This window comes from Podarcis pityusensis, assembly GCF_964106645.2.
Source record: "Podarcis pityusensis genome assembly, chromosome: 5".
In the NCBI taxonomy this organism is placed as follows: domain Eukaryota; kingdom Metazoa; phylum Chordata; class Lepidosauria; order Squamata; family Lacertidae; genus Podarcis; species Podarcis pityusensis.
In genome coordinates this window covers 85,835,134-85,863,022 of record NC_138032.1, presented here as the reverse complement: position 1 = coordinate 85,863,022, position 27,889 = coordinate 85,835,134, and the positions used below count along the sequence as shown (strand labels likewise).

At 42.4% G+C, this 27,889-nt stretch overlaps 1 protein-coding gene across 3 annotated transcripts in view; it reads left to right on the top strand.

Moving 5' to 3' along the window:
- Positions 1 to 27,889, top strand: part of ADK (adenosine kinase) — a 201,080-nt gene that overhangs the window by 159,413 nt on the left and 13,778 nt on the right. For all 3 annotated transcript variants that reach the window (XM_081006532.1, XM_081006533.1, XM_081006531.1), the window contains exons 9-10: positions 4,690 to 4,804; positions 25,722 to 25,808. In XM_081006532.1, coding sequence (XP_080862658.1) covers positions 4,690 to 4,804; positions 25,722 to 25,808 — 202 coding nt within the window. The remainder of the gene's footprint in view (positions 1 to 4,689; positions 4,805 to 25,721; positions 25,809 to 27,889) is intronic.

The window sequence follows — 27,889 nt, the reverse complement described above, 5'->3', positions numbered from 1 at the left end:
ACCAGACACTATATAATGTGACAACCAATGTGTTTGATATTAAGTGATCCTTGCAGTCCAATGTGCACGAAGCCTTTTTCTGTACATGTACATCTGCCTTAACCCCTCAAGTGTTTTGTTCATCAGGCAAATACATCAGGAAAGCTGATGCTTGGGCTGTTCAGTTCCCATTTGCATTATCAGACCCACACAGTTAGGGGACCATACGCTGATCTGATACTTTCCTTTGGGTCTGGGCAAGTACAAAGGAAGAGAAAGAGAAGCACATCTGTGGTGTGTCTTTGTGTGTATGTCCAATTTGGATTGCTTCAAGATAACTCAAAAGCAACACACATCTGCGCCATCTTTATAATGTTAACGCAATATGCTTTGCAGTTTTATTTTGTGGTGGCTGCTTTTATAGAAATGAAGAGTATGCAAATTGAAAGGTGTTTTATTTTTTTTACAATCTCTATTAGAATAAACATGATTTGTCAAATAAAACAGTGTTTTAGGTCTTCACGATTTAGCACAATTTATTTGAAATCTATAGTATGGTATAGTAGAACAGCAAAGAATGGAAGTCGTGTATTAGCCTTGCCCTTTTTATGTTTTCATTTCTTCCTTAAGCTGAAAACCTGGGGCATGCCTGGTTTAAATTAACACCGAGTGACAAAATGCTTTTGCAAATGTCTGCCAAACACCTTTTTATTAACCTTTCCATTAGCACTTTCTTATACTTCCTAGCACAGTTTCTGCTGAACATCCTAAATCTGCCACGTCTGATTTCACTGCATTAGCAAAGTGCACAGAGATTGTGATCTTATCCCATATTGCCCCCTTTGCTTGGCAGCAAGTGACATATCAGATCTGCCAATGGTGATGTATGATGTTTGATAATGTGTCCATTGAGGGTTTTTATTCTGTAACTTTAACATTTCCCCAAACCTCACAGCGAAAAAGGAGCAATGAAAATGGTTCACCATTAGATCTTTTTAGAATCACGAAAACTAAAGGGAAAATTATAGTAGAATAAGGGCTCTAATTGACTGCTGTTTGAGAACATTATCAGAAGCTGAATGGAGGTCCAGTATACACAGTTGCCCTTAGGACCTATAACATAAGAAATACTAAATAAGCGCGTTTTCTTCCTTAGCACAACCTATATACTAAGACCGTCTTTTCTTAGTATAAATTGTGCTTCTGATTCAGGCCAGAGTCTCAAATCTACGCGAGAACTACAGGTCTGAGTTCTGGTAATATTTGATGATGGACTGAACCACTTTGGAGATGGGTGAGGGAGCCACATTATTAATGTAGGGGGTTACATCCACTTAGAAAACTAATGCATCCTGGAGAGTATAAGCTAGTGCTAGTTATTTAAGTGCAGGGAGGCTTTCCATTTGGAGGAAAAATCCACTCTCCCCACCTTCACTCTAAAGTGGTATGTTGAGCAAAAAGCTGTCTAAAACTGGATTAAAATAAAGAATTAATATAAAACTGCAGAGCAGTAAGATTCCATGGTAGCAAAAACAACAAACTTTGCAATCAACTGTAAGTAGAGACAAAGAGAACCATTTTCACATGGCACCCAAAATTAGCACCTGGAGGGAATTTCAGAACTGGGGTGCCACCACAGGAAAGGACCTGTCCCAAAGTATTAACCAATGTGCCTCTGGGGGCAATGACCTGTGTAGAAGTACTTAATGACTGGGCAGTTTCCTCTGGGAGCAGAGAGTGCTTTTTAGGTATTTGTTGTGCCTGGCAAGCTTTGTTCCATTGCTACTTGTATAACTCAAAAGAAGATGCAATAAAAGAATGCCATAACTGTTTGTACTGCACAGAGAAATTTTGTAAAAACCTGCAGCTTTGTACTTTGACTGATTAAGGCTACTATTAAACATTATGGGAGAGGCATGACTGCCACCAAAAACAGCTCTACATTTCCTCCTTTCTGTGGTAACTTCTAATAAAATGATCTGTATGCCTTTTTAAATTAGTCTGCCATAAACTTTGGAGACAAATAACCATGGTTTTATTTCCTGGTTAAGGTCAGTTACACCTGGCACTACGTTTTGGATAGTATATATTTTAACAAAAAATCAAAAGGGGGGGGGATCTCAGGCAATAAAAAGGGTTCAGAAATATGCAGTGAGAAAAGGCAGTTTGCATGCTGGTGAGATAAGCAACATAACCTCCTGTAAGATGATCTATGGTTTCCTGGGACTACGCAGGCTCTGGGAGAGGAGCTTGTAACTGTTTTCTCCTGCCTGGTCTGTTTTACTCCCACACCGCAGTGCGCTGAGCCACAAGCCAAGATTTGGCTTTGCAAGTTATCTGAACCCAACCTTGTGGTTAAGGTCTCTCCTCCCTAACCACAAGCTGTAACTAAGGCTTGTTCTCGGCTACACCTTGTGGTTACCGAGGAGAGAGCTTAAGTCCAGGATCAGATGACATGCTAAGCCAAATCTTGGCTTATCTTAGTGCTTCATGGGGGTGAAAAAAAGACTGGGAAGAAGCAAGGCAGCAAGGAGCTCTTCTTCAGGAGCCCATATATTTGTGTGGCTTACTGTGATACGCAAACCAGGCCAGAGCAGGGCAAAGCAAAAAGCAAAGTAGGTGATGGGAATTGCTGGTACATGTCTTAAAAGATGTCCCTGCTAAGGATTTAAAACGAAGAGCCTTTTGTACTTTATGTAGTATTGCAAGAAAGTCAAATTGGTTCTAGTGGGATTCTGGACACAATTACCATATTTTTTGCTCTATAAGACTCACTTTTTCCCTCCTAAAAAGTAAGGGGAAATGTGTGTGCGTCTTATGGAGCGAATGCAGGCTGTGTAGCTATCCCAGAAGCCAGAACAGCAAGAGGGATTGCTGCTTTCACTGCGCAGCGATCCCCCTTGCTGTTCTGGCTTCTGAGATTCAGGATATTTTTTTTCTTATTTTCCTCCTCCAAAAACTAGGTGCATCTTGTGGTCTGGTGCGTGTTATAGAGCGAAAAATACGGTAACTAAAACCACTTCAGATATAAGAGGATCATGCTAAACAGATAACAGCTTACAATATGCGGTGCAAGAATTTGTATGTCATAGAGTCGGACTGATTTGTACAATCATCCGAAAGTTTTGGATTTCTTAGTATAGATTGGATTTATCTGTAATGACACTGACAGATTGTAAACGAATGTACCAAAGGAGGGCCAACTTACACATGATGAGGGTAACCTTTGATTGGATCTCCTGTATGTTTTATTTGTTTAATCAGGCACAGGAGGCACAAAATTTGATTAGAACAATAATTCTGGGGGACATTAACCTTTTCTTCCATGTAATTTCTTCAGCCTCCATGGTTTTTCCTCCCATCCCCACAGTGCTGCACGAGTGGAGCAGAGTCGTGTGGAGGATTCCCACCCCATATTCTGCACTGCCAAAGAGCCTAGGTTCACTAGCATCTGTAGCGTCAAATTCTTCAGACTCAGTTTTTCATTTTCTCAAGTGGGCACCGGGATACCACCAAGTGGCTTGTCATCCTCCAATCCCTTGAAGGCAGGGGAGGAAAGTCATCACTCCCAGAAGATCTTTGAGTTGTCCCTCTCTTAGAGTGGCAGTTCATTTCTTCTACCTTCCTTGAAAGGGACCTGGTTTTACTGGTGCTCTCCCTGTATCCCACAAGTACTGTGCCCTAATTCTTTATTTGTTCTATCCACAAGGTGGAGAGATCAGGCACCACTGACGGGTATTCCATCTTTTTAGCTAAAATAAAGGAACAGCTTGGAGGCTGTGCTTATCTGTAAGAAACCATAGGAGGTAGCCTAAGGCCTCATAGGGCAGGGACAGAAAACACTTTTGTTACCGTGAGGGACTTACTCCTGTGCAATATCACCTTGGTACAGATCTTTGTTTCCAGTCTCTCCATGATGCCCCTTTTGTTCTTCTCTGCCAATGAGGATGATGGCTGACAGTGAACAGAAAGCCATTCGAAGGGGTAAGGGCTAAAGCAAGGGTTGGGGTAGAAACCCATTACCCACCCCTCCACCCACCTTGTGCTGCAAGCTGCCTAAAATGCTTAGTAGACATAAACACAGGGGTTCATTTGTGGATCAACGAACAAAGTGAAGAAAACCATGTATGTTCACTTTGGGGAGAACAGTGAGATTTTCCAATCACTCTTGGAGACAAACTTCTCTCTCTTAGTGTAAGAATTAATGGCAGCCAAACGGCAATGACACCAAATTCCTTGCAGAAACATTGTATTATTATGAAGTTACAGGGAAATGCTGTAATTCTAGAAAAATGTGGGCAACACTAATGCACATGAAGTTTAGTGTCAAGAGTGAAGTGATACAACTTTGGAAAACGTTAATCCGTGCATGTTAGAAATGCAAGAGAGATCAGGAAAGTAGTGTTTTCTGTTTCACTGGCCCTTGTTGGTATAGGCGTGTGCCCTATGCCGCCTTTTCTTAACATTTTTTCACTCTCTCCTGTTTCTTAGTGGAGTGGATGTTTCCACATTCATTTAAAACAAAATGAATCCAACCACAGTTAGTTAAACCAAACAAGGTTCTCAAACCACAGTTTGAACCCGAATGGAAAAGTCTATTTTCATATCTAAAGTAATTTCCTTACATTATTCAAATAAAGTTATAATCTCAAGTGTGCTGTTTTGTACTACGTACAATGCATCTTTTGTTTCTGTTTTTGGTGTCACCAGACTGAGGACATTAAGGAGATAGCCCGGAAAGCACAAGCCTTGCCCAAAGCGAACCTGAAAAGACAGCGGGTTGTCGTATTCACCCAAGGGAAAGAAGACACTATTATGGCCACAGGTACGTAGTTTCTAAGCATTATATCCAAGGTATATAAGGGAATAGCACTCCATTCAGCATTGGTTGGGTCTCAGTGGGCCGCCATGTTTCAGAAAGGATGCAGAAAAATGAAAGGGTTCCAAGCAAGGAACAAAGTTGATTAAAGATTTGGAGTATATGGTGCCTGAGCATGAAGTGCACTTGTACAGTTGTGAAAAAGAAGGTGGGGGCGGACAGGCAAAGAAGCATCAGAACAGCTGTTCTGGGAAACAAAGAGAAGATTGGCTGAACATTTGAGCATCTGTTAGCCATGGCTTAAATCTAGGGGAATCCCGCTTTTGTAGGACAGAACTTGTACTTCAGGAGTTTCTTGAAAATTATGATGATATAATTACCAATAACAATACGAATCTTAATACTAATATGCTCTAGTTAGTATCCAATGGTGTTTCCTCTGCTGATGGGGGAATCCTTCAGAACAAGTTTTAGGGAGGCTGGGGTGTGGGGGAAGAATCACCATAAATTGCCTTCCCTCCCCATTCCACTGACAGATGCTCCCCATCATCAGAGGGAATACCGCTGGATATATAATATATTTTGCTTCTCCAAAATGTTGCATAAAATTGAGTTTATTGTACTAATGGCCACAATCCAACACTGCTTGGAATTTTAATCATCCTTGCATGTACACACCTGACATAAGACCTGCTTGTTGATTGTGTGTGTGTGTGTGTGTGTGTGTGTATTTTAAGATCAGTGATGTATATTCTAATGTGAGTTGCTTCTTACAAAGCAGGTTGAAAATATTGATTCAAATTATTTTTATTCTGGTTTTATACACTGAGCATTAGCTACTGAATTATGTTGGCCACGAGCATGAGTTCACCATACAACAGCTGCTAAAACAGTTAATTCTTTTAAGAGGCGGCAATGGAAATGAAAGTGTGTACTGTGAAGTGAATTTCCAGTTGCTTTTATTTGAAAATCCCACTCTAAGGGTTTCCCAGTTGGCAATTTCCCCATCTTCTGAAAGTGGGCAGGAGGTGCTTTCGTGAGGAAGAAATGATGATATGTGATATTCCAATTTAAGCGTTACAAACATGACTGTCTGGGGGGCTTTACATCTTCTTTTTAATTTAGATAGCCCATGCTTGTTTATTAAACAGTGCTGTGGCTTGCTAACCTATGCAGCAGGGAATGCTGTTTGTCATTCGTTTCTGTGCAGCAAAATGTATTTACATACAGTTCAGTACTCTGTTGCTTCATCTGTGGTGATGAGCTTCATAACCCTAACCTTACCGCTACTACTGCTAAAACATCTACTCCAGTGGCAAGAGTTTTGTTGGATATTTCATAGGTCATAGAGGTTATACGGGAGCTATCCACACAATGAATGTGAATTTTAATCATGGCAGACACTTGCGTCATAACCCCGCAGCGTATTGATACACAATGTTCATTTTTGCTGCCATGGGACTTCCTATATTGCTTCTGCTTCTGAGTCAGCTTTGTCTTAAACCAGCTTTTAAAAACTCAGTATGAGAGCAGTCCGCTCCCTCCCAAATTAATTTATGACCATTCCTTCTGGGACAACTTCAGAATTTAAACAAACCTCCCTGTCTTCTATGGCTGGCTGAACCAAGATGATAATAAGGGCCATTTATGCATACATGTTAGTAGCTTCTGCCACTAAGCATTTGTTTCATTCTTCGAGCTGGAAGTGATAGCATAGCCATTAATCCACTCTAAAATACTCTCTCTTTTTTGTAATTAGAAGTGTATTTGAGGACTAATGTTTTCTAAACTGTGCTGTTTGTTCCTTATGAAAATCAAGTCAAAAGAGGGGGATGCCCTTCCTCTTTTTTTAAAAAAAGCTAAATATGCCTAATAAATTAAAGATGGATAGAGAAGTGTATGCCACAGTGTCAGCTCCATAAGCAAACATGATAAATGTTAAGTCGGTTTTGAGCCCAGGGATAAGCTGTTCAGCACACAAGCGTAGCCGAATCTCTTTGCCGTGTTGTTATTCGTGGCAGCCAAATAAATGTCAATAATAAAAGAGAATTAAAGATTTTCATTTCCCAGAGGCAGTCCCTCTAATACGGCTTGATCTTCCGTTTCATTTGTAATTCGTTCTTGTGTCAGGACGCAGCCATTCACCAGGCAGTGTGTGACATGAAGTCGTTTAATAATGATTAAGAACATAAAAATGCATGGCCTGTGGGGCAATTCTCCAAAGATATACCAATTTGTTATTATTTCCTCCATACACACTCATACACCCTTCCTCTCCTCTTGAATATGGATCAGCCTCCTCCAGCCCCGCAAACCGTACATTATAAAATGGTTTATGAGAGATGGGCTAATGGCAGTGGGCACTACTAGCATGCTCATGAAGGTGTGTGCTTTAAGCCACCCAGTTGAGAGAATTTTCTACTCTTTAACAGCAGACGAGTTGCCTTCATAATCTAGCCTTTGTCCTGTGGCTCAAGCAACTTAGATAACAGTGAATGTTTGACTTTGGGAGGATAAAACTGTCATTGAAATTCTACTCAATATTGATCCAGAGCAGATTCCAATGTATAGTTAGCAGAGTAAAAACTTAAACACGTTGCAGGATTCCCCAAAAATACACCAGAGGCAATTGTATTTCATCCAGCAGAGGAAGGAACTCATTCTGATTAGGTTGACATTAATGTGCTCTACAGATAGATTAGCTCAGACACCATATACACTGAGGGAAAGTATTTGATCCCCTGCTAAATTTGCCCGTTTGCCCTCTGACGAAGAAATGACCAGGTGCTTCTAATCTCAGCTCCTTACATACAGTGAAGATACCAGGTAGCCTGACATCTGGCTGGTTGATAGGGGATCAAATACTTATTTCACTCATTATAATGCACATCATTCTCTGACTTTTATGTTCTGGGTTCCTGGGGGTTTTCCTGTTGTTATTCTGCCTCTCACAGCTACAATAAACCTACCATTAAAATTATGGACTGGTCATTTCTTTGTCAGAGGGCAAACGGGCAAATTTAGCAGGGGATCAAATACTTTCCCCCCGCACTGTAGAACGTGCACTGCGTCGACTTTGGATGAGGCCAAGGTTAAGTTGTTCACTGACACACAAGGCATTAGAAAGAGATAGCTTGCTGATTTGTTTAAAAATGGTACCCATTGGTCAGTGTGTCAAAACGGTAGGTGGTTTGCTTTTTAACAAGGTTTTCAAGGGTACTGAAAAAACATGCTGAAAGTGCTGTCTTGGGGCAAAGATATGTCAACTCAACTGATGTATTCTGGGGCAGCAGACAATTGTGTGGAAAAGCTGTGGTCTTGGGGGGCTTCCCCTCCCCCCCCCAAGACCTTCCGCCTAAAACTATTTGAATCCAAATATAGTCCTTGTTCTTTCATGCACAGGGCCCTAGTACTTTAATAGCACAGTTCAAGAGCGGCGCAAGCCTCTTTATCTCATCGAAAGCCTCCCACCTGAACTCAGGATCTCCTTGCAGATTGCTTGAATAAAGCTTTTTCATAATAGATTGTTTGCATGAAAACCTACACTCACACAGGAAGTTAAGATTAAAAAAGGATGTGTACAAAAAATGGAAAAGGGGGGAAACCACCAAAGAGGAATTCAAACAAATAGCCAGCACGTGTAGACACAAAGTCAGAAAAGCTAAAGCACAGAATGAACTCAGGCTTGCTAGAGAGGTTAAAGGCAACAAAAAAGGCTTTTATGGGTATGTTCGTAGCAAAAGGAAGAACAAAGAAACAGTGGGGTCACTCAGAGGAGAAGATGGTGAAATGCAAACAGGGGACACAGAAAAGGCTGAACTCCTCAATGCCTTCTTTGCCTCAGTCTTCTCCGATAAAGAAAACAATGCCCGACCTGAAGAATTTGGAGCAAATGATTCAGCAGAGGAAACACAGCCCAGAATAACTAAGCAGATAGTACAAGAATACTTGGCTAGTTTAGATGTATTCAAGTCTCCAGGGCCAGATGAACTGCATCCAAGAGTATTAAAAGAACTGGCAGATGTGATCTCAGAACCACTGGCAGTCATCTTTGAGAATTCCTGGAGAACAGGCGAAGTCCCGGCAGACTGGAGGAGGGCAAATGTTGTCCCTATTTTCAAAAAAGGGGAAAAGAGAGGACCCAAATAATTACCGCCCAGTCAGTCTGACATCAATACCAGGGAAGATTCTGGAGCAGGTCATTAAGCAAACAGTCTGTGAGCACCTAGAAAGGAATGCTGTGATCACCAATAGTCAGCATGGATTTCTGAAAAATAAGTCATGTCAGACTAACCTGATCTCATTTTTTGACAGAATTACAAGCCTGGTAGATGAAGGGAACGCAGTGGATGTAGCCTACCTTGATTTCAGCAAGGCATTTGACAAGGTGCCCCATGATATTCTTGTAAAGAAGCTGGTAAAATGCGGTCTTGACTATGCTACCACTCAGTGGATTTGTAACTGGCTGACTGACCGAACCCAAAGGGTGCTCATCAATGGTTCCTCTTCATCCTGGAGAAGAGTGACTAGTGGGGTGCCACAGGGTTCTGTCTTGGGCCCGGTCTTATTCAACATCTTTACCAACGACTTGGATGATGGACTCAAGGGCATCCTGATCAAATTTGCCCATGACACCAAACTGGGAGGGGTGGCTAACACCCCAGAGGACAGGATCACACTTCAAAACAACCTTGACAGATTAGAGAACTGGGCCAAAACAAACAAGATGAATTTTAACAGGGAGAAATGTAAAGTATTGCACTTGGGCAAAAAAAATGAGAGGCACAAATACAAGATGGGGGACACCTGGCTTGAGAGCAGTACATGTGAAAAGGATCTAGGAGTCTTGGTTGACCACAAACTTGACATGAGCCAACAGTGTGACGCGGCAGCTAAAAAAGCCAATGCAATTCTGGGCTGCATCAATAGGAGTATAGCATCTAGATCAAGGGAAGTAATAGTGCCAGTGTATTCTGCTCTGGTCAGACCTCACCTGGAGTACTGTGTCCAGTTCTGGGCACCACAGTTCAAGAAGGACACTGACAAACTGGAACGTGTCCAGAGGAGGGCAACCAAAATGGTCAAAGGCCTGGAAACGATGCCTTATGAGGAACGGCTAAGGGAGCTGGGCATGTTTAGCCTGGAGAAGAGGAGGTTAAGGGGTGATATGATAGCCATGTTCAAATATATAAAAGGATGTCACATAGAGGAGGGAGAAAGGTTGTTTTCTGCTGCTCCAGAGAAGCGGACACGGAGCAATGGATCCAAACTACAAGAAAGAAGATTCCACCTAAACATTAGGAAGAACTTCCCTGACAGTAAGAGCTGTTCGACAGTGGAATTTGCTGCCAAGGAGTGTGGTGGAGTCTCCTTCTTTGGAGGTCTTTAAGGAGAGGCTTGACAACCATATGTCAGGAGTGCTCTGATGGTGTTTCCTGCTTGGCAGGGGGTTGGACTCGATGGCCCTTGTGGTCTCTTCCAACTCTATGAATCTATGATTCTACCTGTGTGGGAGAGGAATTTGTGTCAATTTCCCCACCTCAGTGTGGCATCTTTGGTCTCCTGTGAATGTACATAGGTAAAGGTAAAGGGACCCCTGACCATTAGGTCCAGTTGTGACCGACTCTGGGGTTGCAGCGCTCATCTCGCTTTATTGGCTGAAGGAGCCGGCGTACAGCTTCCTGGTCATGTGGCCAGCATGACTAAGCCGCTTCTGGCGAACCAGAACGGAAACGCTGTTTACCTTCCCGCCGGAGCGGTACCTATTTATCTACTTGCACTTGGACGTGCTTTCAAACTGCTAGGTTGACAGGAGCAGGGACCAAGCAACGGGAGCTCACCCCGTCGCCGGGATTCGAACCACCGACCTTCTGATCGGCAAGTCCTAGGCTCTGTGGTTTAACCCACAGCACCATGGTGTTCCACATCACTATTTACTGCACTGGAGTTAATTTCCTAAAAAAATAAAAACAAAAAAAATCACTTGTAGTGATACTCCACCATTGTTATGGGTAGGGTGAAATCTTACAGCCCAGTTGAACCACACTCACAGAAAACATGTGTATTTATATTACATTTGTATTGTTTCCTAAAATACATATATTTTGTATAGTTGCTCCCAAGGGAAGGGCTCTACTTAACTTCTTATAGCAAATAATTGGAAAAGGACCCAGACTTCTCCCCTTTCTTCAACTCAGATATTCATAGTAATGGTTGACATTCATTGTACCAGAAGACAATGCAGAATCAAATAGAGAGAGAGTAATAAAGGGAAAATCCAGATGTGTTGAAATTAGTCAGCCCCTGCCATTTACTTTAAGGGAAGTGGGATTGCCTGTAAATTTGGGCACTGAAATTAAAGCAGACATATCATGAATTTACCATATCATAAATTTATCAAGTTTCCTTCTTCTGCAGTAATAACAGACTCAGATTTAAAAGCTGACTTCTGTAGCCAGCTTAATGATAGATCAATAATATGTTGCTGTTAACATTTTTTTTCTTGCAGGATGCAGAAAGATCAATGTCTGTGGTGCCTTAGGTCATGATCAATACTTTTAATAAAACTTCCCTTTTTTTACCTTTGTACGCTTTTGCTTTTATTAATGTGCATCTCTTTTGTTTCAGACCATTAATGGTTTTCTGATAATGTCATACTGCCCAAGGTTGAGGCTGGTTTGAATTTAAACCTCTAGTTAACAGTGATTAAATCTGCTGGCATGCCTTACCTTGTAGAAGACATTAGCATTTGAATACAGTTCTGGTATTATTTAAGCTCAAATGTGCATGTGTGTTTTAAGCATTTTGGGAAGGGTAATTTACAAATAAGTGTCTTTATTAAGCAATAATGTTCTTGTTAGTAATGCAACAAACTATTACTGATGCTCTCTCTATTGAGAGCTAATGCAGATGTTCAGAAAGGGGTGTGGAACAATGCTATTGAGACCATATCATTTCTGAATGTGCATTCTCAGGCCAAACATCTGGCTGATTCTTCCCCCTACATTTTAAAGGGATACAGTCTCAGGAGGACTGTAGCACATGCTGCCCCCCCCCCCCCCCCCCACGTTTCGATTGCCTCAGTATTTTTCAAACAACCTCTGGTTGATGATGTTTTGCTGCTTTGTTTTTTATAGATTTGAGATATATGGTTAACATACTTTGGCTGCAGTTAACAATTCTGTCAAGCAAAAGATCCATGCTTTGAAGCCTTAATGTGAAATATTTATGCAGCCTGCTATTATTGCTCCACACAAACATTCACACAGAAATTGCTTTGCTGCCTTTGGGATTTGATCGCTCACATCATAGTCATCCAATTAGACAAAGTGGCCATTGGTTCAGGTCCTTGTGAGTTTACATTAAATAATTTAATATTTAGTTACGGCTGATGCCACCCGAGTCATACATTTTCCGTGTTTGATGATGACAATGATTACACTTCCTAATAGTCCTTTTACAGTCTCATGAAAGCAAAATGAGAACGTTATGTATGGAATGGTTCTTAACTGTTTTCATCTTGGGATGTTCTCTTTGCTGGCCTTTGTACAGAAGGTGCTGAAGTTTGGAGGCGGAGGGGCTAGATCCCTTGGTGACCCTCATACCATGTATAGGTTTCAAATACAGAGGTACCTCGTGTTAAGTACTTAATTCGTTCCGGAGGTCCGTTCTTAACCTGAAACTGTTCTTAACCTGAAGCACCACTTTAGCAAATAGGGCTTCTTGCTGCCACCGTGCCGCCAGAGCACGATTTCTGTTCTCATCCTGAAGCAAAGTTCTTAACCCGAGGTGCTATTTCTGGGTTAGCAGAGTCTGTAACCCGAAGCATATGTAACCTGAAGCGTATGTAACCCGAGGTACCACTGTACAGTGGTACCTCTGGATGTGAACGGGATCCATTCCGGAGCCCTGTTCGCATCCAGAGCAGAACACAACTCGCGTTCTGGGCGTGCGCAGGTCATGATCTGGCGTGTCTGCGCATGCGCGTGAAGTCATTTTGAGCGTCTGCGCATGCGCGAGCAGTGAAACCCGGAAGTAACCCATTCTGTTACTTCTGGGTCGTCGCAGAGCGCAACCCGAAAATGCTCAACCCGAACCTACTTTAACCCGAGGTATGACTGTACTGTATAGTCTCGATCTGCTTAGAAAAAATACTTGAAAACTTGGGTTAATTTCCATTTTTAATTTGTTGCTGTAGCCCTCATCTTGTGACTGGAGTTGAAACAGAATTGTGGGAATCCTTGAATTCTTGCGGAAACGGGGCTTATAAGAAGGACCCGGCAGAGTTGGAGGCAATGTTGTGATCCAGGGGAGGCACAGCTCAAGTCTAAAAGTGGCAGCCAAGAATCTGAAGGGCTAGAAGCAGGAAACAATATAAGCAGATGGTTGCATTCCAGAAGGCAGCAGAGGCCTGGCTGGTGGTATTTTATATGTCTGTAGTGGATCCAGGAGGCTGTCTTCACAACGCAGAGTACTAACCACTATACGATCACTATACTATCCTTTGATTATTTTTAACAAATGTTACCAGGGATCCTGCAGGTGAGCTTGTGAACTAACTTAGCACCTTGGTTGTGTTTTCTTGGGTACACTTTTTCAAAGCCTCCATTTCAAGCTCTGGCATGGGATAAATACAGCCAAATCGAAGTTTGGCTCTCCCAGACCCAAGTCACACAGTTGCATGTGACATTTCAGCAGCAGCACACGTGTCAGGTTTTTTTGGGGGGGGGGGGGAAGAAATGTGGTTGCTCATGCACAAGCATGAAAATGCAGAAGTTCATGCTAGTTCCTGTCTATAAAATGGGTGGAAGTCAGGTGCCTTTGTATTAATTCCCTCTGAATTAATACATTGACTCATGTTTTGTTAATTTTAAGACTTCGGTTGCATTCTGTGGCCTTTTAAATGTGTTTGTTGGAGGGGGTTGTTGGTTTATTTTTGCTTGTCTTTTATTATGCATTTTGCGTGCTTATTTTGTATTCTTAGGTTGTGACCCCCCCCCCCCGTGATCTTCAGATGAAGGGTGGCATGCAGATTAAACAAACAAACAAACAAAATAAATTGACATGGGGGGGGAGGAAGTAGAGTGAATATTTTAGTGTAACATAGTATTATAAATCCGGCTCCAATATTTGCATGTTAAACCCTAATAAGCCCTGGGCCAAATGTGGTGGATGTTAGAAGTTATTCACAAAAAAAGTAGCAGAATTCAATTTGGATAACAGATATAAAAACTGCAATAAGCTGGTTATTCTCTGCTCTCTCCCTTCACATTGCCACCTGCTCAGGCAGTTCCATAGTGCTGTTTGCACAATATATTGTTGCCAGTGACAACTGAACAAGAATTCTATAAGCAGTTAGCTATCAAATAGTGGCAAATTTAAAAGCTATGCAAATTGTGCTAGGACAGCCCAGCTTGTTTCAGCCTTCTTTTCTCTATTATCATATCAATTGAGTAAGCTCATACCAGACAAAGCGAGGTTATGGGAACCACCTAGAGCATCACGCACCATTAAACATCAATGCCGCATACATGAACATCTGCAACACCGATTTTATTAACAGGATATAGTGGGAGGGGGATAAACAGCTTTCTTAATCACTTCATTGTTTAAAAAAAACACCACCAACCCACAATATCCTAATGCTTGCATTGTTTATCAACAGCAAATTCACCAATAATTGTGTAATTATAGTCAGCTAGATTACAGTACCTATTGCACTCGGTTGGTTTCTGTACAGATCTCTTGAAGTTCCATCTGCAAGCACTTCAACAAGCAGTAACTACTAATGATATTCCATTTTACTGCTCCTTGCATTGACAGGTGGGGATGTTTGCTTGTTTTTTACTGTGACTAGTTTGTGGCTCTCACCAGAGGATTTTGTCTTATTTGCTCAGAACGGTTTAAAAGTTTCAGAATCATTAGAAACTTTACCTGAGGCTTTCGATAACACAAGATTAGCGTATGTAATTGAGCTAGAAATCTGGAAAGAAAATGGGTAGCATACATTCAAAGTGTGCGTTACCAAACATAAAACACTACAGTACAATAAAAAATGCAGAATAAAACTGCAAAACTATAACTGGAATAATAAAGTAGCAGCATGAAGATATTGTTTCAATTAAAAGCAAAGCAAGAAGCATCTGACTAAATACTGAAAGCTTTTTGAATTAAAAAGATATTCAGTGTAAAGTAGGCCTGCAACTTACAGAGGGGTTTCGTTCCGGGGATTGCACCTAAAGCCAAAATGGTGTATAGCTAAAACTCATTGGGTCCAGTGGTGGTTGCTGTCACCAAAGTCGTCTTTCCTGGAATCCCACCTCCATGCCACTACCAATAAGTCCCATTGTCTTGTGCTTGCTGTCTAATTCCATGTATCAGTAGGACATAGAACAAGACTTCTGAAACTGATCCTAATTAAGTGTTGGGGAAGTTGATTCCTTAGGTGACCTGATTAATGAGCCAACTTTAAAAGCCAACATTTGTTGTTGTTTAGTCATTTAGTCATGTCCTACTCTTTGTGACCCCATGGACCAGAGCATGCCAGGCACTCCTGTCATCCACTGCCTCCCGCAGTTTGGTCAAATTTATGTTAGGCGCTTCAAGAACACTGTCCAACCATCTTGTCCTCTGTCGTCCCCTTCTCCTTGTGCCCTCAATCTTTCCCAGCATCAGGGTCTTTTCCAGGGAGTCTTCTCTTCTCATGAGGTGGCCAAAGTTTTGGAGCCTCAGCTTCAGGATCTGTCCTTCCAGTGAGCACTCAGGGCTGGTTTCCTTCAGAATGGATAGGTTTGCAGTCCACGGGACTCTCAAGAGTCTCCTCCAGCACCATAATTCAAAAGCATCAATTCTTCGGTGATCAGCCTTCTTTATGGTCCAGCTCTCACTTCCATACATCACTACTGGGAAAACCATAGCTTTAACTATACAGACCTTTGTCGGCAAGGTGATGTCTCTGCTTTTTAAGATGCTGCCTAGGTTTGTCATCACTTTTCTCCCAAGAAGCAGGCGTCTTTTAAGTTTGTGACTGCTGTCACCATCTGCAGTGATCATGGAGCCCAAGAAAGTAAAATCTCTCACTGTCAACATTAAAACCAACATTAGCACTTTAATTTGAGCCCAGTAACAGGTAGGTAACTGACATAGCTGGAACAAAATCAGAGTTAGGTGCTCTGATCTTCAGGGTAAAATCTATGTGATGCTGCTCACTTGTTTGCAAACGGTTAGTTACTTTCTTCCAGATTCAAAAGTTGTTTGTACCCTTGAAACAGAAGATGCTCTTTATATCCATTGTTATCGTCTCCCAGACTTGAAGTAGGAGGGAGGGCAATTTGCACGATCTGCCCACCTCAGGCATTCCAGTGCCTTAGATGAGTCCCACCAATAGCGTTCCAGTTATGCCACTGAAGGAGCCATGTAGACTGGGAGTGATCTCTTGATTTCTAACAAACCTTTTCCTACCCTAGAATTCCTGCTGTGGCTTTGCAGTCTCCTTTTCTTTGGTCTCCCAGTCTGTATTCTGGGACCAGAGGAAGGGTCTTGCCACAACCTACATTGGGGCTCCAAATGAGCTTGCTACCTCTATGTCTGAGAAGAGAAGACTCCCTGGAAAAGACCCTGATGTTGGGAAAGATGGAGGGCACAAGGAGAAGGGGACGACAGAGGACGAGATGGTTGGACAGTGTTCTCGAAGCTACGAACATGAGTTTGACCAAACTGTGGGAGGCAGTGGAAGACAGGAGTGCCTGGTGTGCTCTGGCCCATGGCGTCACGAAGAGTCAGACACGACTAAACGACTAAACAACAACCTCTATGTCACAAAATAATGATCAAGTTTTCCAGCTCTCTAGAACTTTTCATCTGGCAGGATGTTAATCAGAAAGGAACTGGGAGTGGTATAGTTACTCCCTAGGCTGCTGTTCGTAACCGTCTTGAACTGGAACTCTGGAGAAGGAATGCTTATCCCTCAGAGAAACTATTCCTTCATTCTACGTACTAGGCCACATAGAAACTTGGGAGGTGTTTTTTGTCATGTAGCCTGGTCCCTAATTGTTAAAGGCTTTTAAATGCCCCAACCAGCACTTTGAATTAGGCCTGGAAACCGCTTTAGATGATGAAGCGCTGCCTTAATATGTTCAAATGTTTCATTCCGGTTAGTTATCCTGCAGCTGTTTTCCGGACCTCTTTAAAAGGCAACCCCACAAACAACGCATAGCAGTAATCCATCTTCCAGTGGATTACTGAAAGCAGAATGTGTCTTCTACCACGACAGTGAATGACATGGCCATCGCTGACAAGAATCCCAAAAAGAGGTTCCCTGCATGACATTATGTGGAGCGTACAGAGAATTCCTGCCCTAGGGTCCCTGCAGCAAAAAATCCCTTCCTTCCTATTCATAGTGATGAATGTTTGGCTAATAAGTGACAATTCTGCATCCTTTAAGGCAGGGAAAGAGAATTGTACATTTGGCTAATTTATGAATTGAAAGTTGCCTATGCCCTTTTAAAATATGTGGGGGGTTTTGAGGGGGGGTTATTGGTTTTTTAAATTTTGATTATATATTTTGTGGTTTTTTTATTTTGTTCTGTGAACCGCCCTGAGATCTCCGGGTATAGGGCGGTATATAAATTCATATAGTCATAATCATAATCATAGCTGGATCAATTGTAAATGGAGATGTAATGCAACAACGCCAAGGAAGAGAACTAACAACTTCATTGACCCCTGCTCTTCTCTGAAGAAGCTGGTTCATCAATTGATGTCTTGGTTGCAGCATCAAGGCTGCTAACACAGAATAACAGACTGCTTGATCTGGCTTTGCTGGCATTTGTTTTTTGTGTGAAAAGCCTTCAGCGCTTCCATCTTGGCAGAAAGATTCAAGATGTGCACTTTTTGAAAAACACAACAGTGTTCAGCTGCATGTGGAACGTACTGATGAACGCCGAGCTTACCCAAGTAGCTGTCTCGGCAGTCAGCAGGAATAAAATGGCAACAAAGCCGAAGGATAAAAGAAATGTTGACAGAACAAGGTGAGCCAAAAGATGATAAACACCTGTGGGGGGAAACAGGTGCCAGTATAAATGTGGTGCTTTGTACATGTGGCACCGTGTTGCTTCATCTCCATATCAGAAAGGACATCCTGCCTTCAAAAAAATACATAGCAAGAAGAATCTCTGTTAGAGTTCAGGGTCGTGTCATTAGTTGTTTTAGAAAATTCGCTTTCAAGTACAGCTGTGAAATTGCAAATAAAGAAATTAAACTTAAAGGCAGTTGGCGAAAGGTAATTCCAGCAAGGCTCTCCTGTAAGACTGTGTTATCTTTATCTCTCCAGGTAGATTTTCATTGGAAGCTGCCCAGACTGGCTGGGGAAACGCAGCCAGATGGGTGGGGTATAAATAATATATTGTTGTTGTTGTTGTTGTTGTTGTTGTTGTTATTGCGAACAGAAACCAGAATCAAAGGCCTAGAAAGGCCTACAGGCCCAGCCTCACTCCCAAAGAGAGGTCAAGCCTTAGATAGTTGAATCATTGTGTTAAGTGTGGTGGTTGTCACAGGCAGCAGTTGTTTGGATCCTTAAAGTAGGGTTGAATAACCTGCTCCTATCGCCCCTCACTATTGGCCATGCTGTCTGGGACTGATGGGAGTTGGAGTCAGACATCTGGAAGGCCACAGGTTCCCATCCTCGCCTATGCTGTTTCTCAAACTTGGGTCTCCAGCTCTTGTTGGACTACAACTCCCACCATCCCTGACCACTGGTCATGCTAGCTAGGGATGATGGGAGTTGTAGTCCAACAACAGCTGGAGACCCAAGTTTGAGAAACATTGCAATGGTGCGGAATTTCTCAGCTATCCAATTTACTGCAAGGAGGGAGTGCCGTTTTAATCATCTGCCTCCGGCTGGTTCTCAGAGAGCACCACAGAAAACTCTCTGTAAGTCACAAGTACACTACAGAAAATTACTTTCAGCATAAATTAACAAGAGGGTTCGTGCCAATGAACCACTGCTGATAGGGGAGGTCAGAAGTCCCCATGTTTGTGTCCTATCATCTCTGTGATTTCAGAAATTGCAGGCAATAACTTGCATCAGAGGACTTTGTTGGGCTGGGCAGTAGGTTTCCCCACAAACGTTTTGCCTATCACTGGCAAAACATATCAACCCTTATTGTAACTCAATAGCTTGTTGACTTGATAATTTGAGTAACACAGAACATTAGGCCAAATACACAGGAACAGTAAATGAAAGGATACAGCTCAATTGATTTCAGCCAATTCCCGCTGCATGAGCGCACACAGATAATGTAGCCCCTTATCTGTACAGTAAATCAATTTCTATTTTCCTCCCTTTGCTCTTCATTCATAATAATTAGTAGCTCCAAGGAGAAAAATGTCCACAGATTTGACAAAGTATTTAGTTTTTGTCCTTTTGCCAGAATGTTCCCAACGTGCTATTTTCCACATATGCGTGCTTAAATTTGGAGGGGGGTATTTAAAAAAAATAAAAAACAGATTAATGGGTCAAAAAGGAAAACCTAAAACCAAAATGTAGTTAGATAATAGTGCTGTAAAGCAATGTTTTAAAATAAGGGTAATTTAAAATGACAGGCTATGTCATAAACTTGACTACGTTCTTGAAAAGTGAAAGAGGGATATTTTTAATTTATGCCTTCTAGCCTAGTTGGCTGTTGAGTTCATATTGAGCAACATGATGGGTATTTTTATAGTTTTAGGTTTTACTGTAAATTGTTGGGGGAGGGGAGTATCTTACTAAGCCACATTCTGTTTCTTTTATGAGTAGCTTTATCCCAGAGCTATGTTTTTAAAGGTTTGCTGTGCAAACGCACAATTCAGGAGCTCTTGCTAGAAAATGCCTGTCAAAACTGTGATTATGATAACTAGCATCCTAATGAGTTGTGTTCCATATGTGGGAAATAATCTATAAACTAAATAAACTGTTGCATAATTTATACTAAAATGTGCATATAATTATTTTGAAGGGAGGTAAATCCTATACATTCCAATTACAGCAGCAATTAAGTGAAATCATTTGGATACTAATTAGGTGATCCTAAAAGGATCATAGACTTGTGTACTTAATTATCAAAGGAACAATCAACAACTCATTTAGGATGAATAAATTTATATCATTTGGAGGGTCAGATCCTTCACTGGTTGCTAATGCCACGCTTTCAGAATTAATCCCACTGAGATCAGTGTGATTTACTCCATGTTTTAATGCAGTTGGGAGCTGAATCTAACCCTTAGGGATTAGCAGAAATTTCAAATCTCATTGTACAAGCATCATCTTCTCCTTCATATAGATATAAAAGCTACATGAGTCTTGAGAAAAGCCACTTAGTAAGCAAACCTCTGTTCTTAGAAGCAGAAAAAAAATTAGTAGTCTGCGGAGATCTTAATTAAAGGAAACAGAGTTTACAAAGCCTGAGGGAGGAATTGGTGGAACCAAAAGAAGATTATAACCCTGTAATTTTACTAAACACATCAGTGATAAAATCAGAAATAAGGGTTTAAATGTGTACCTGTAGTAGGGCATGACAGCAGCCGTGTTCAGACAATCAAATCCTGACTTAAAAACCCAATATTTGCAGAAGCTCCGTTCACCTACCTGTAGCATTTGCCTGCTTCATTTGTCTCTTTAGCTGGCAAACAAGTCAGGAAGCCACTTAACCACAGATTTCCATGGCATCCAAATGAGAAACTGGGATGTGTTGGCACTTGAGGGTTTACCCTTACAAAAGTAACTTTCTACATTAGCCCACATTCTGCTATGCTGTAATTTTTATAGGGATATACCATCCAACTTTACGTCTGGAGACCTCAGATGAATTCTTTGCCTTCATCTTAATGGGCAAATTCTAAGCCTCAGCATAGCTGTCAACTTTTCCCTTTTCTTGCGAGGAATCCTATTCGGAATAAGGGAATTTCCCTTTAAAAAAAGGAAATGTTGACAGCTATGAACCTCAGATCACAGAAAACCACACTGATCTTGGTGGAACTAATTCTGAAAAAGTGGCATTAGAAACTAGAGGAGGATCTGACCCTCCTCCATATGAAATAAATTTATTCATCATAAATTATCTAGGTCTTAATGGTTAAAGGGGAGCTGAATTACAAGTCAGAATTGCCTGCATTTTTAACTATTTCTGATTGTTTGTGGGTTTCGTTATATTCTCGTTTCAAAAGGCATAATATATGTGCAGGTATTTTGTCTTTTTTTTTCTCTTTCTACTGCGGCTGTCTTGATTGTATTTGACGCTGATGAACGGTAGACCAAATAAACAGAAACTTGTAGTTCTGACTTCTGACTTGAGCGGCCGTGTCAATAGCATGGAGAAGTGGTGTGTTTTGGCAGTTCAGTGGAACAGTTCCAACTCCTATGAAAAGCAAACCTAGTGGGCAAAGATGGACTTTTCCAATATATATTAACTGTTGCTCTTTTAAAAGGTTGTGACACATGGCATCAAAATAAGATCAAGCAACTTGCATGCGCATGCAAGTTTACGAAACTTGTCTCCTATCCCCTGTGGATTTTTCATTCAAGCCTAAAATGACAATTACAAACTTACTTCAAGGATATACAAGTTTTGGGTTGGAAGTTCTGTACACACCTAGGGAGCGCAGAATAGCCCTGTGTCTATTTTGCTGTCAGCCCATGCTGTATAATCCCCCACAACAACCCTGTGACGTAGGTTAGACTGAGAGGCAGTAACTGTCTGAAGTCCCCACCCAATGAGCTTCATGACCCAGTGAGGATTTGAACCCAGATCTCCCAGGTCCTAGGTAGACACTCTAACCCCTACACCTCAGACACTGCATGATTAACTCACATTGCATCTATTTTATATGGCTTTTGTGGGCAGGGAGGGAAGTTGCTCTGTTGTTAGATGGCAGTCTTATCAACAGCTATCAGCTAACTTAACTACCTGTATTTAAAGCATTTATATCCCTCCTTTTAAATGAATTTTCAAAGTGGCTAACAGTAGGAGGTAAGCAGACATCACTGCAAAACCACAACAGAAATTAAAACATAAAAACAGTGAACTAATTGCAATTTGGTAGTGCCAGTAGCAACAAACCCTGTAAAAAGCTTGGGAGGGGGGGTACTTTATCTATTTTAATCTAAAAATCAGCCTGACAAGTAGAGCAAATTCCAAAGGCAAGGTGAAATCTGGGTGGTGGTGGGGTTTCTATTTGTCTGAAATGTGTTCATGTGTCAAAAGTAGTTAATTCCCGTAAGGCTTGAGAGATGTTATGGGACATAAAAGAAGACTCACCTGAGCTATACCAGTGACCATACGGTTTTATCCTAGAGCAAGACATTTGGTGGGCTGTGCTTTTTCCTGTAGGAAAATCTGTCTGTGAAATCTATCTAAATTTCACAATATCTTTTTCCTGCACAAATCCCAAAGTGTCTGGCATCATGTGTGGCATGCAATATCATGCCTTTGGACTGGTTCACATCCTGAATTTATATCCTAATGTAAGCAAGATGGGACCAAACGAAGAAAGTGCTAAATGTAAGCTTTGGAAAATGTGTATCAAAAGGTGGAGATGTTTTCAAGCTTGGTTGGACAGTGGGAGAAGCATTTGATCATCTTGGGCATTCCTTGAGCACTGCTGAACGGAGAGCAAAAGACGGCAATGCAAATATGTTGTTGCCTTCTGTACTGTCACCCTTCCTGTGATAATTTCAGAAAGGAAGGAAATATACTCCACACAGTTTAATGGACACTTTATTGGTATGTTGCATGTTTTAGGGCTCAGATGAAACAGATTCTGGGGTGGAACTCTCACAAAAATTAAGCCTTGGGGCAGGGGAGGCGATGGGCCTGCGTGATGCTGCCTATATTGTTTGATTTCTGGGCCCAATTCAGAGTGTTGTTTTTTACCCATAAAGCCTTAAACGGCTCAGGACTGCAGTACCTCAAGGATGCTTCTCCCCATATGAACTGATCCAGACCCTGCAACCATCTTCTGAGGCCCGTCTATGTGTGCCTCCTCCATGAGAAGTCCAGAGGGTAGCAACATGAGAATGGGCCTTTCCTGTGGTGGCTCCCCTCTTGTGAAATGCTCTCCCCAGGGAGGCTCGCCTGGCGCCTAAAGATATGTAATGAAGGCTCCAGGCAAAAGCATTTCTCTATGACCATTCTAATTGACATTCTGTGGCCTTTTAAATGTGCTTGTCGGAGGGGGTTTTGTGTTCTCACTTTGGATTTTTATGTCGTGAACCACTGTGTGATCTTTAGATGAAGGGCAGCATACAAATTAAATGAATAAAATTTGGCCGAATGTTTTGGGGTTTTTTATGTTCAGTGCCTTTTAAAGCTCAACCTTTTGGGGATGGCTTGCTTTGTGCAAGGAAGAGAGTAAAGGTAAAGAGACCCCTGACCATTAGGTCCAGTCGTGGCTGACTCTGGGGTTGCGGCGCTCATCTCGCTTTATTGGCCAAGGGAGCCAGCGTACAGCTTCTGGGTCATGTGGCCAGCATGGCCAAGCCGCTTCTGGCAAACCAGAGCAGTGCCGTTTACCTTCCCACCGGAGCAGTACCTATCTACTTGCACTTTGACGTACTTTCAAACTGCTAGGTTGGCAGGAGCAGGGACCAAGCAACGGGAGCTCACCCCGTCCAGGGGATTTGAACCGCCAACCTTCTGATCGGCAAGCCCTAGGCTCTGTGGTTTAATCCACAGTGCCACCCTAAGGAAGAGAGTAGCTGGCCCTTAATTTCTACAGAGCGGGACACCAGGGCGGAAATTCACCTTTGATCCCTGTTACGTGTTTTTGCTCCTTTATCCTAAGGGTCCAACTACATGTAACATGGGCATTCCATGATTGGAGCTCCTGGAGTCTTTTTATGTTGCAGAGAGAAGGTATAGAGACACCCTGCCCCATTTGCATCAGGGTGCGGTGTAAACTGAGGAGGAGACCCAAGTCTTTGTCACTATGCTGATTCTTTGCCACTTTGCTTGGAACAGAGAGAAGAGCCGGTCAGCCCTTGTGTTGCTGCTGAGGCTGACCGGGGCACCAGCCTGCACTGCACCACTCTCCCTGGTGCATCAACCCAGCTCAGCCCCACGCCCTGGCTAACCCATCTCTTGCAGGCACACACTTCTCATTGTGTGAATTTGCTACTCACTTGGGCTCGGGAGGAAAGCCATGCACTCTCTGTTACAGCACTTGAGCACAAAGGGCTGGGAGAGGAAACACAGTGCTGTAGCACTTAGGGGCGCTTCTGGAGGGTTTTCGTTGTTGTTTGCAACGTTCGCAGAGGTCTCTGCAGTCTCCCTGCTGCGCCCTTCCTTTCTCATGACTCTTGTAATCACCAGTTCCAGAACACTGTAGAGTTTCCTGACAGTGCTCAGCTGAGATTGCCTCCATTCATCCCCCCCCCCCCCGCCCCTTACTGACAACTCACTTCCCACCCACATTACTTAAACAAGCGTAACTCGGTGAGCTAACCATCAGTTTGCAAATTTCTGGGTGAGAGACCTGAACTGTGTGCGTGTGTGCGTAATAAACGGCATTAATTCATTGGAACTCATTGCTGGTGCTTGCCATTGCGGGTCGATTTTATTCTTTTCTGTTGCTGTTCAATTAAAAATATGCAGAAGGCTTGGCCGCTTTTATACATTGGCCCACTCTTCTTAGGTGTGTGACCCTTGTAGCCTCCCCTGCTTTAATGACAATAGTTCAGAGTGAACGCACTGCAAATGGAGGGATATCTACCCCAGCCAGCAGACTACCATGTGTATAAAGCTGGGTTACCTTTAATTGATTTATTAGATTAGATTCAGTAAACAGGTACCTGCTGCAATCTGCAGGGGGTTTTTTTGTTGGCAGCCGTCTGTCTGTCTCGAGAGACAATAGAGTGTGCCTCCTTGGGTGAAGTCAAACTGCTGTGCTAGCACCAGAGTAACCTCCCCGGGGCATAAGCCTGGGCATTGTGTACAGAGGTCCTGGGCTGCTCAGCCTCATGGATGTGGTCCAAAGGAAAGCAGAGCGCTTTGACACCAGCTTGGCTGCAGGAGTTGCCAGAAGGAGCTGTACAAGGCTCTATCCAGCTTCCTTGCTTGAACTGTTTTGCATGATTGATCTCGATCTTCCTAAACATTTTGACAACTGCATCATGTTGCTACGTTCCTTATAGTGGTACCTATGCACATTTTTAAAAAACAAACAAACAAACCCACCAATGAAAGTTCCTATGGTCTCCTGGGAGAGGAGTTGCTTGTTTTCCCCCATCTCATCTGCCTTCCAAAGCACATTTGGTGTATTCCTTCAATGACTGCGAGACAGAACTTGTATAGCCTCCTATGACTCTGGTAATTTACACATTAACAAGGTGCTAATTATGTTTTTATCACATCCTTATGACATTACCCCTGGAAAGCCCTAGCTGATTAATTAGTAGTACGTATTTAATCTGTGACCCCGACAAAAAATTATTGTACCCACACATTACAAGTTACATGGAGAATGGTACATTCAAGTACACAATTTTTAAATCACTTGAAACAGTCGGCTAGCAGAACTGTAATACCGGGGGGGAGGGGGACCAAGACTAGGAAATGTTTCCATTAAGGCCGTAAAACCAAACCAAACACCTAGGGTCCGCTTTTTCTTCAAAAACAGATGTTGCTCCAATGTTGTTTCGTCTAGAAAGGCACGAAGGCCATGCTCTTTACTGCCTCTTCGCATGGCCAAGGTTGTTTCAAGGCATCTTTTTATTGCATCCATTGGCTTCCAGAAGCTCTGATCTAATCCATGCTCCAACTGAGATGCTTTGCGAAGCAATTTTTTGGTTATCGGTTCTTATGAGGCGATCCTTCCTTCTTTGCAGCGTATTAATTCTGGATGGGATCAATCGTTTCCTCAGGCATCTTTTTCTTTCTTTCCCCCCTTGTAGAAAATGAAGTAAGAGCCTTCCCGGTCTTAATTAGTGACCAGAGCGAGATCGTGGACACAAACGGAGCTGGCGATGCCTTCGTGGGAGGTACGTACCATTTGCATTATCCCTTTTATTTGGAAGTGCCCCCCTCCATCCTTTATTCGAGAACATGGGCAGGTGGTGGCAGGGTGTTCCTTTCCTGAAGTACAGAATGTCAGATTGTTCTTTTCAAGCTTCCATTTTCCTCCCTAAGATTGTGTTTTAATAGACTGCTAATTCTCCCAGGGAAAAATGTGTTTTGTGGCTTTAAAGATAATGTGCTCCTATGCAACATCCACATTGTTTTCACGAGATTAATTGTATCTGTCAGAATGTTGCATAAACAAGCTGCATCAAATATGTTATGCAGCGTACTCAGAATCCCTCGTGGCTTTAAAATTTTAGCACATTGCTGTTCTTTTAAACAAGTTGTGGTGAATATTAAAGAGTATGTAAATAACCGAGCGTAATGTTTGAACTATTTTTTCCCCTCCTCTTCTGTTCGTCTGGTTCCTAGGCAGTTGATGTGCGAATACAAAAAGACTACAAAGAGTTAAAAAACAAAGGCTAAAAGTCAGAAGGAAAGTCACATCTGCTGCTACTTTTATATCCATTTGCAACCATAATATTTTTTGGCATTGGAGCATTACATCTATATTTTTGTAGCTGTTGTGGTTCAAAATATCTCAACATAAGCCCTAACAAGTTCTCTTGGTTACTGCAATCTCTGGGTCTTGCAATATGTTTTTTGAAGGCTTTCACTACAGTGAGCTTCAAGGCATCCTATTGGACCTTTGCTTTTCTCCAAATAGACTTGCAGAGTCTCAGGGCTTGACCTGAAGTTTCAGAAATTTAGCCACCACCTGAAGTTCTTGCGGGGGAAGGACTAGCATCTTGGGGTAAAGGGACAGAGTATTTTTTGCTCTGACTGAGAACTTTTGCTTATTAACTCTGCCCCATCATCAGTGTCTACCCTAAGCCGTTGGGCCCAGTCAGGCTCTATCCTTTGCATGATCTATGGCACACCATTTTAGACTCAGGGAACCTGACAACTTTTTATTTCAAAAACACCATCCAAAGAATTGATTTCTAGAGCAAGCCCTATGAGGCCCAATTCCATGTTATGTTGCACCTATCAATCACTTTCATACAAGGCACATTTTAACCTGGGAGGATTATCTGCAATACAGTTGTACCTTGGAAGTCGAACAGGATCCGTTCCGGAAGTCCATTCGACTTCCAAAACGGTCAAAAACCTAATCACGGCTTCTGATTTGCTGCAAGAAGCTCCTGCAGCCAAACAGAAGCCGCAGAAGCCCTGTCAGACGTTCAGCTTCCAAAAGTAGTTCGCAAACCAGAACAGTCACTTCTGGGTTTCCGATGTCCGGGAGCCAAAACCTTTGGGAACTAAGCTGTTCGAAAACCAAGGTACGACTGTAATTGGACTTAAACATTTATAGCCTTGCCTTCAGGAAAGTATTGAAAGCAACGAGTTGCTGTTATTTAATGGGAGCAACCACTGAATAGTAGGGGCCAGACAGAAAAATTGTACTGGAATTCTAGAAAGTTAAGCAAGAAATGGTAGAAATCTGGAAACTTTCTAGTTGGGTTTACTAGGTTTGCAGTGCACAACGTGTGTTTTTAAAGAAATCAATATTTGGCTAAGGGAGGAGAATTGAAGGATGCCGCTAAGACAGAAAAAGGACTTGTGAGCACTGTCGGTTTGTAAAGTGGGGACAAAGAATGCATATTCTCATGCATGGGACAGTTGCATATTCCTGTGTTGCAGGAGACTGGACTAGATGATCCTCAGGGTCCCTTCCAACTCTATGATTCTTTGACAGCTCTAGAGGGAATTCTCTGGCTGGCATCATGAGTGAGGGCGATAGAGAGGGTATAGAGAAAAGGCTGCCTCACCTGGAAATATGCCCCTCATTTAGCAGCCTAGAAATGCTGTTCGTTGTCACTGATAACCTGGTACAGTGGTACCTCGGGTTAAGTACTTAATTCATTCTGGAGGTCCGATCTTAACCTGAAACTGTTCTTAGCCTGAAGCACCACTTTAGCTAATGGAGCCTCCTGCTGCTGCTGCGCCGCCGGAGCACGATTTCTGTTCTCATCCTGAAGCAAAGTTCTTAACCCAAGGT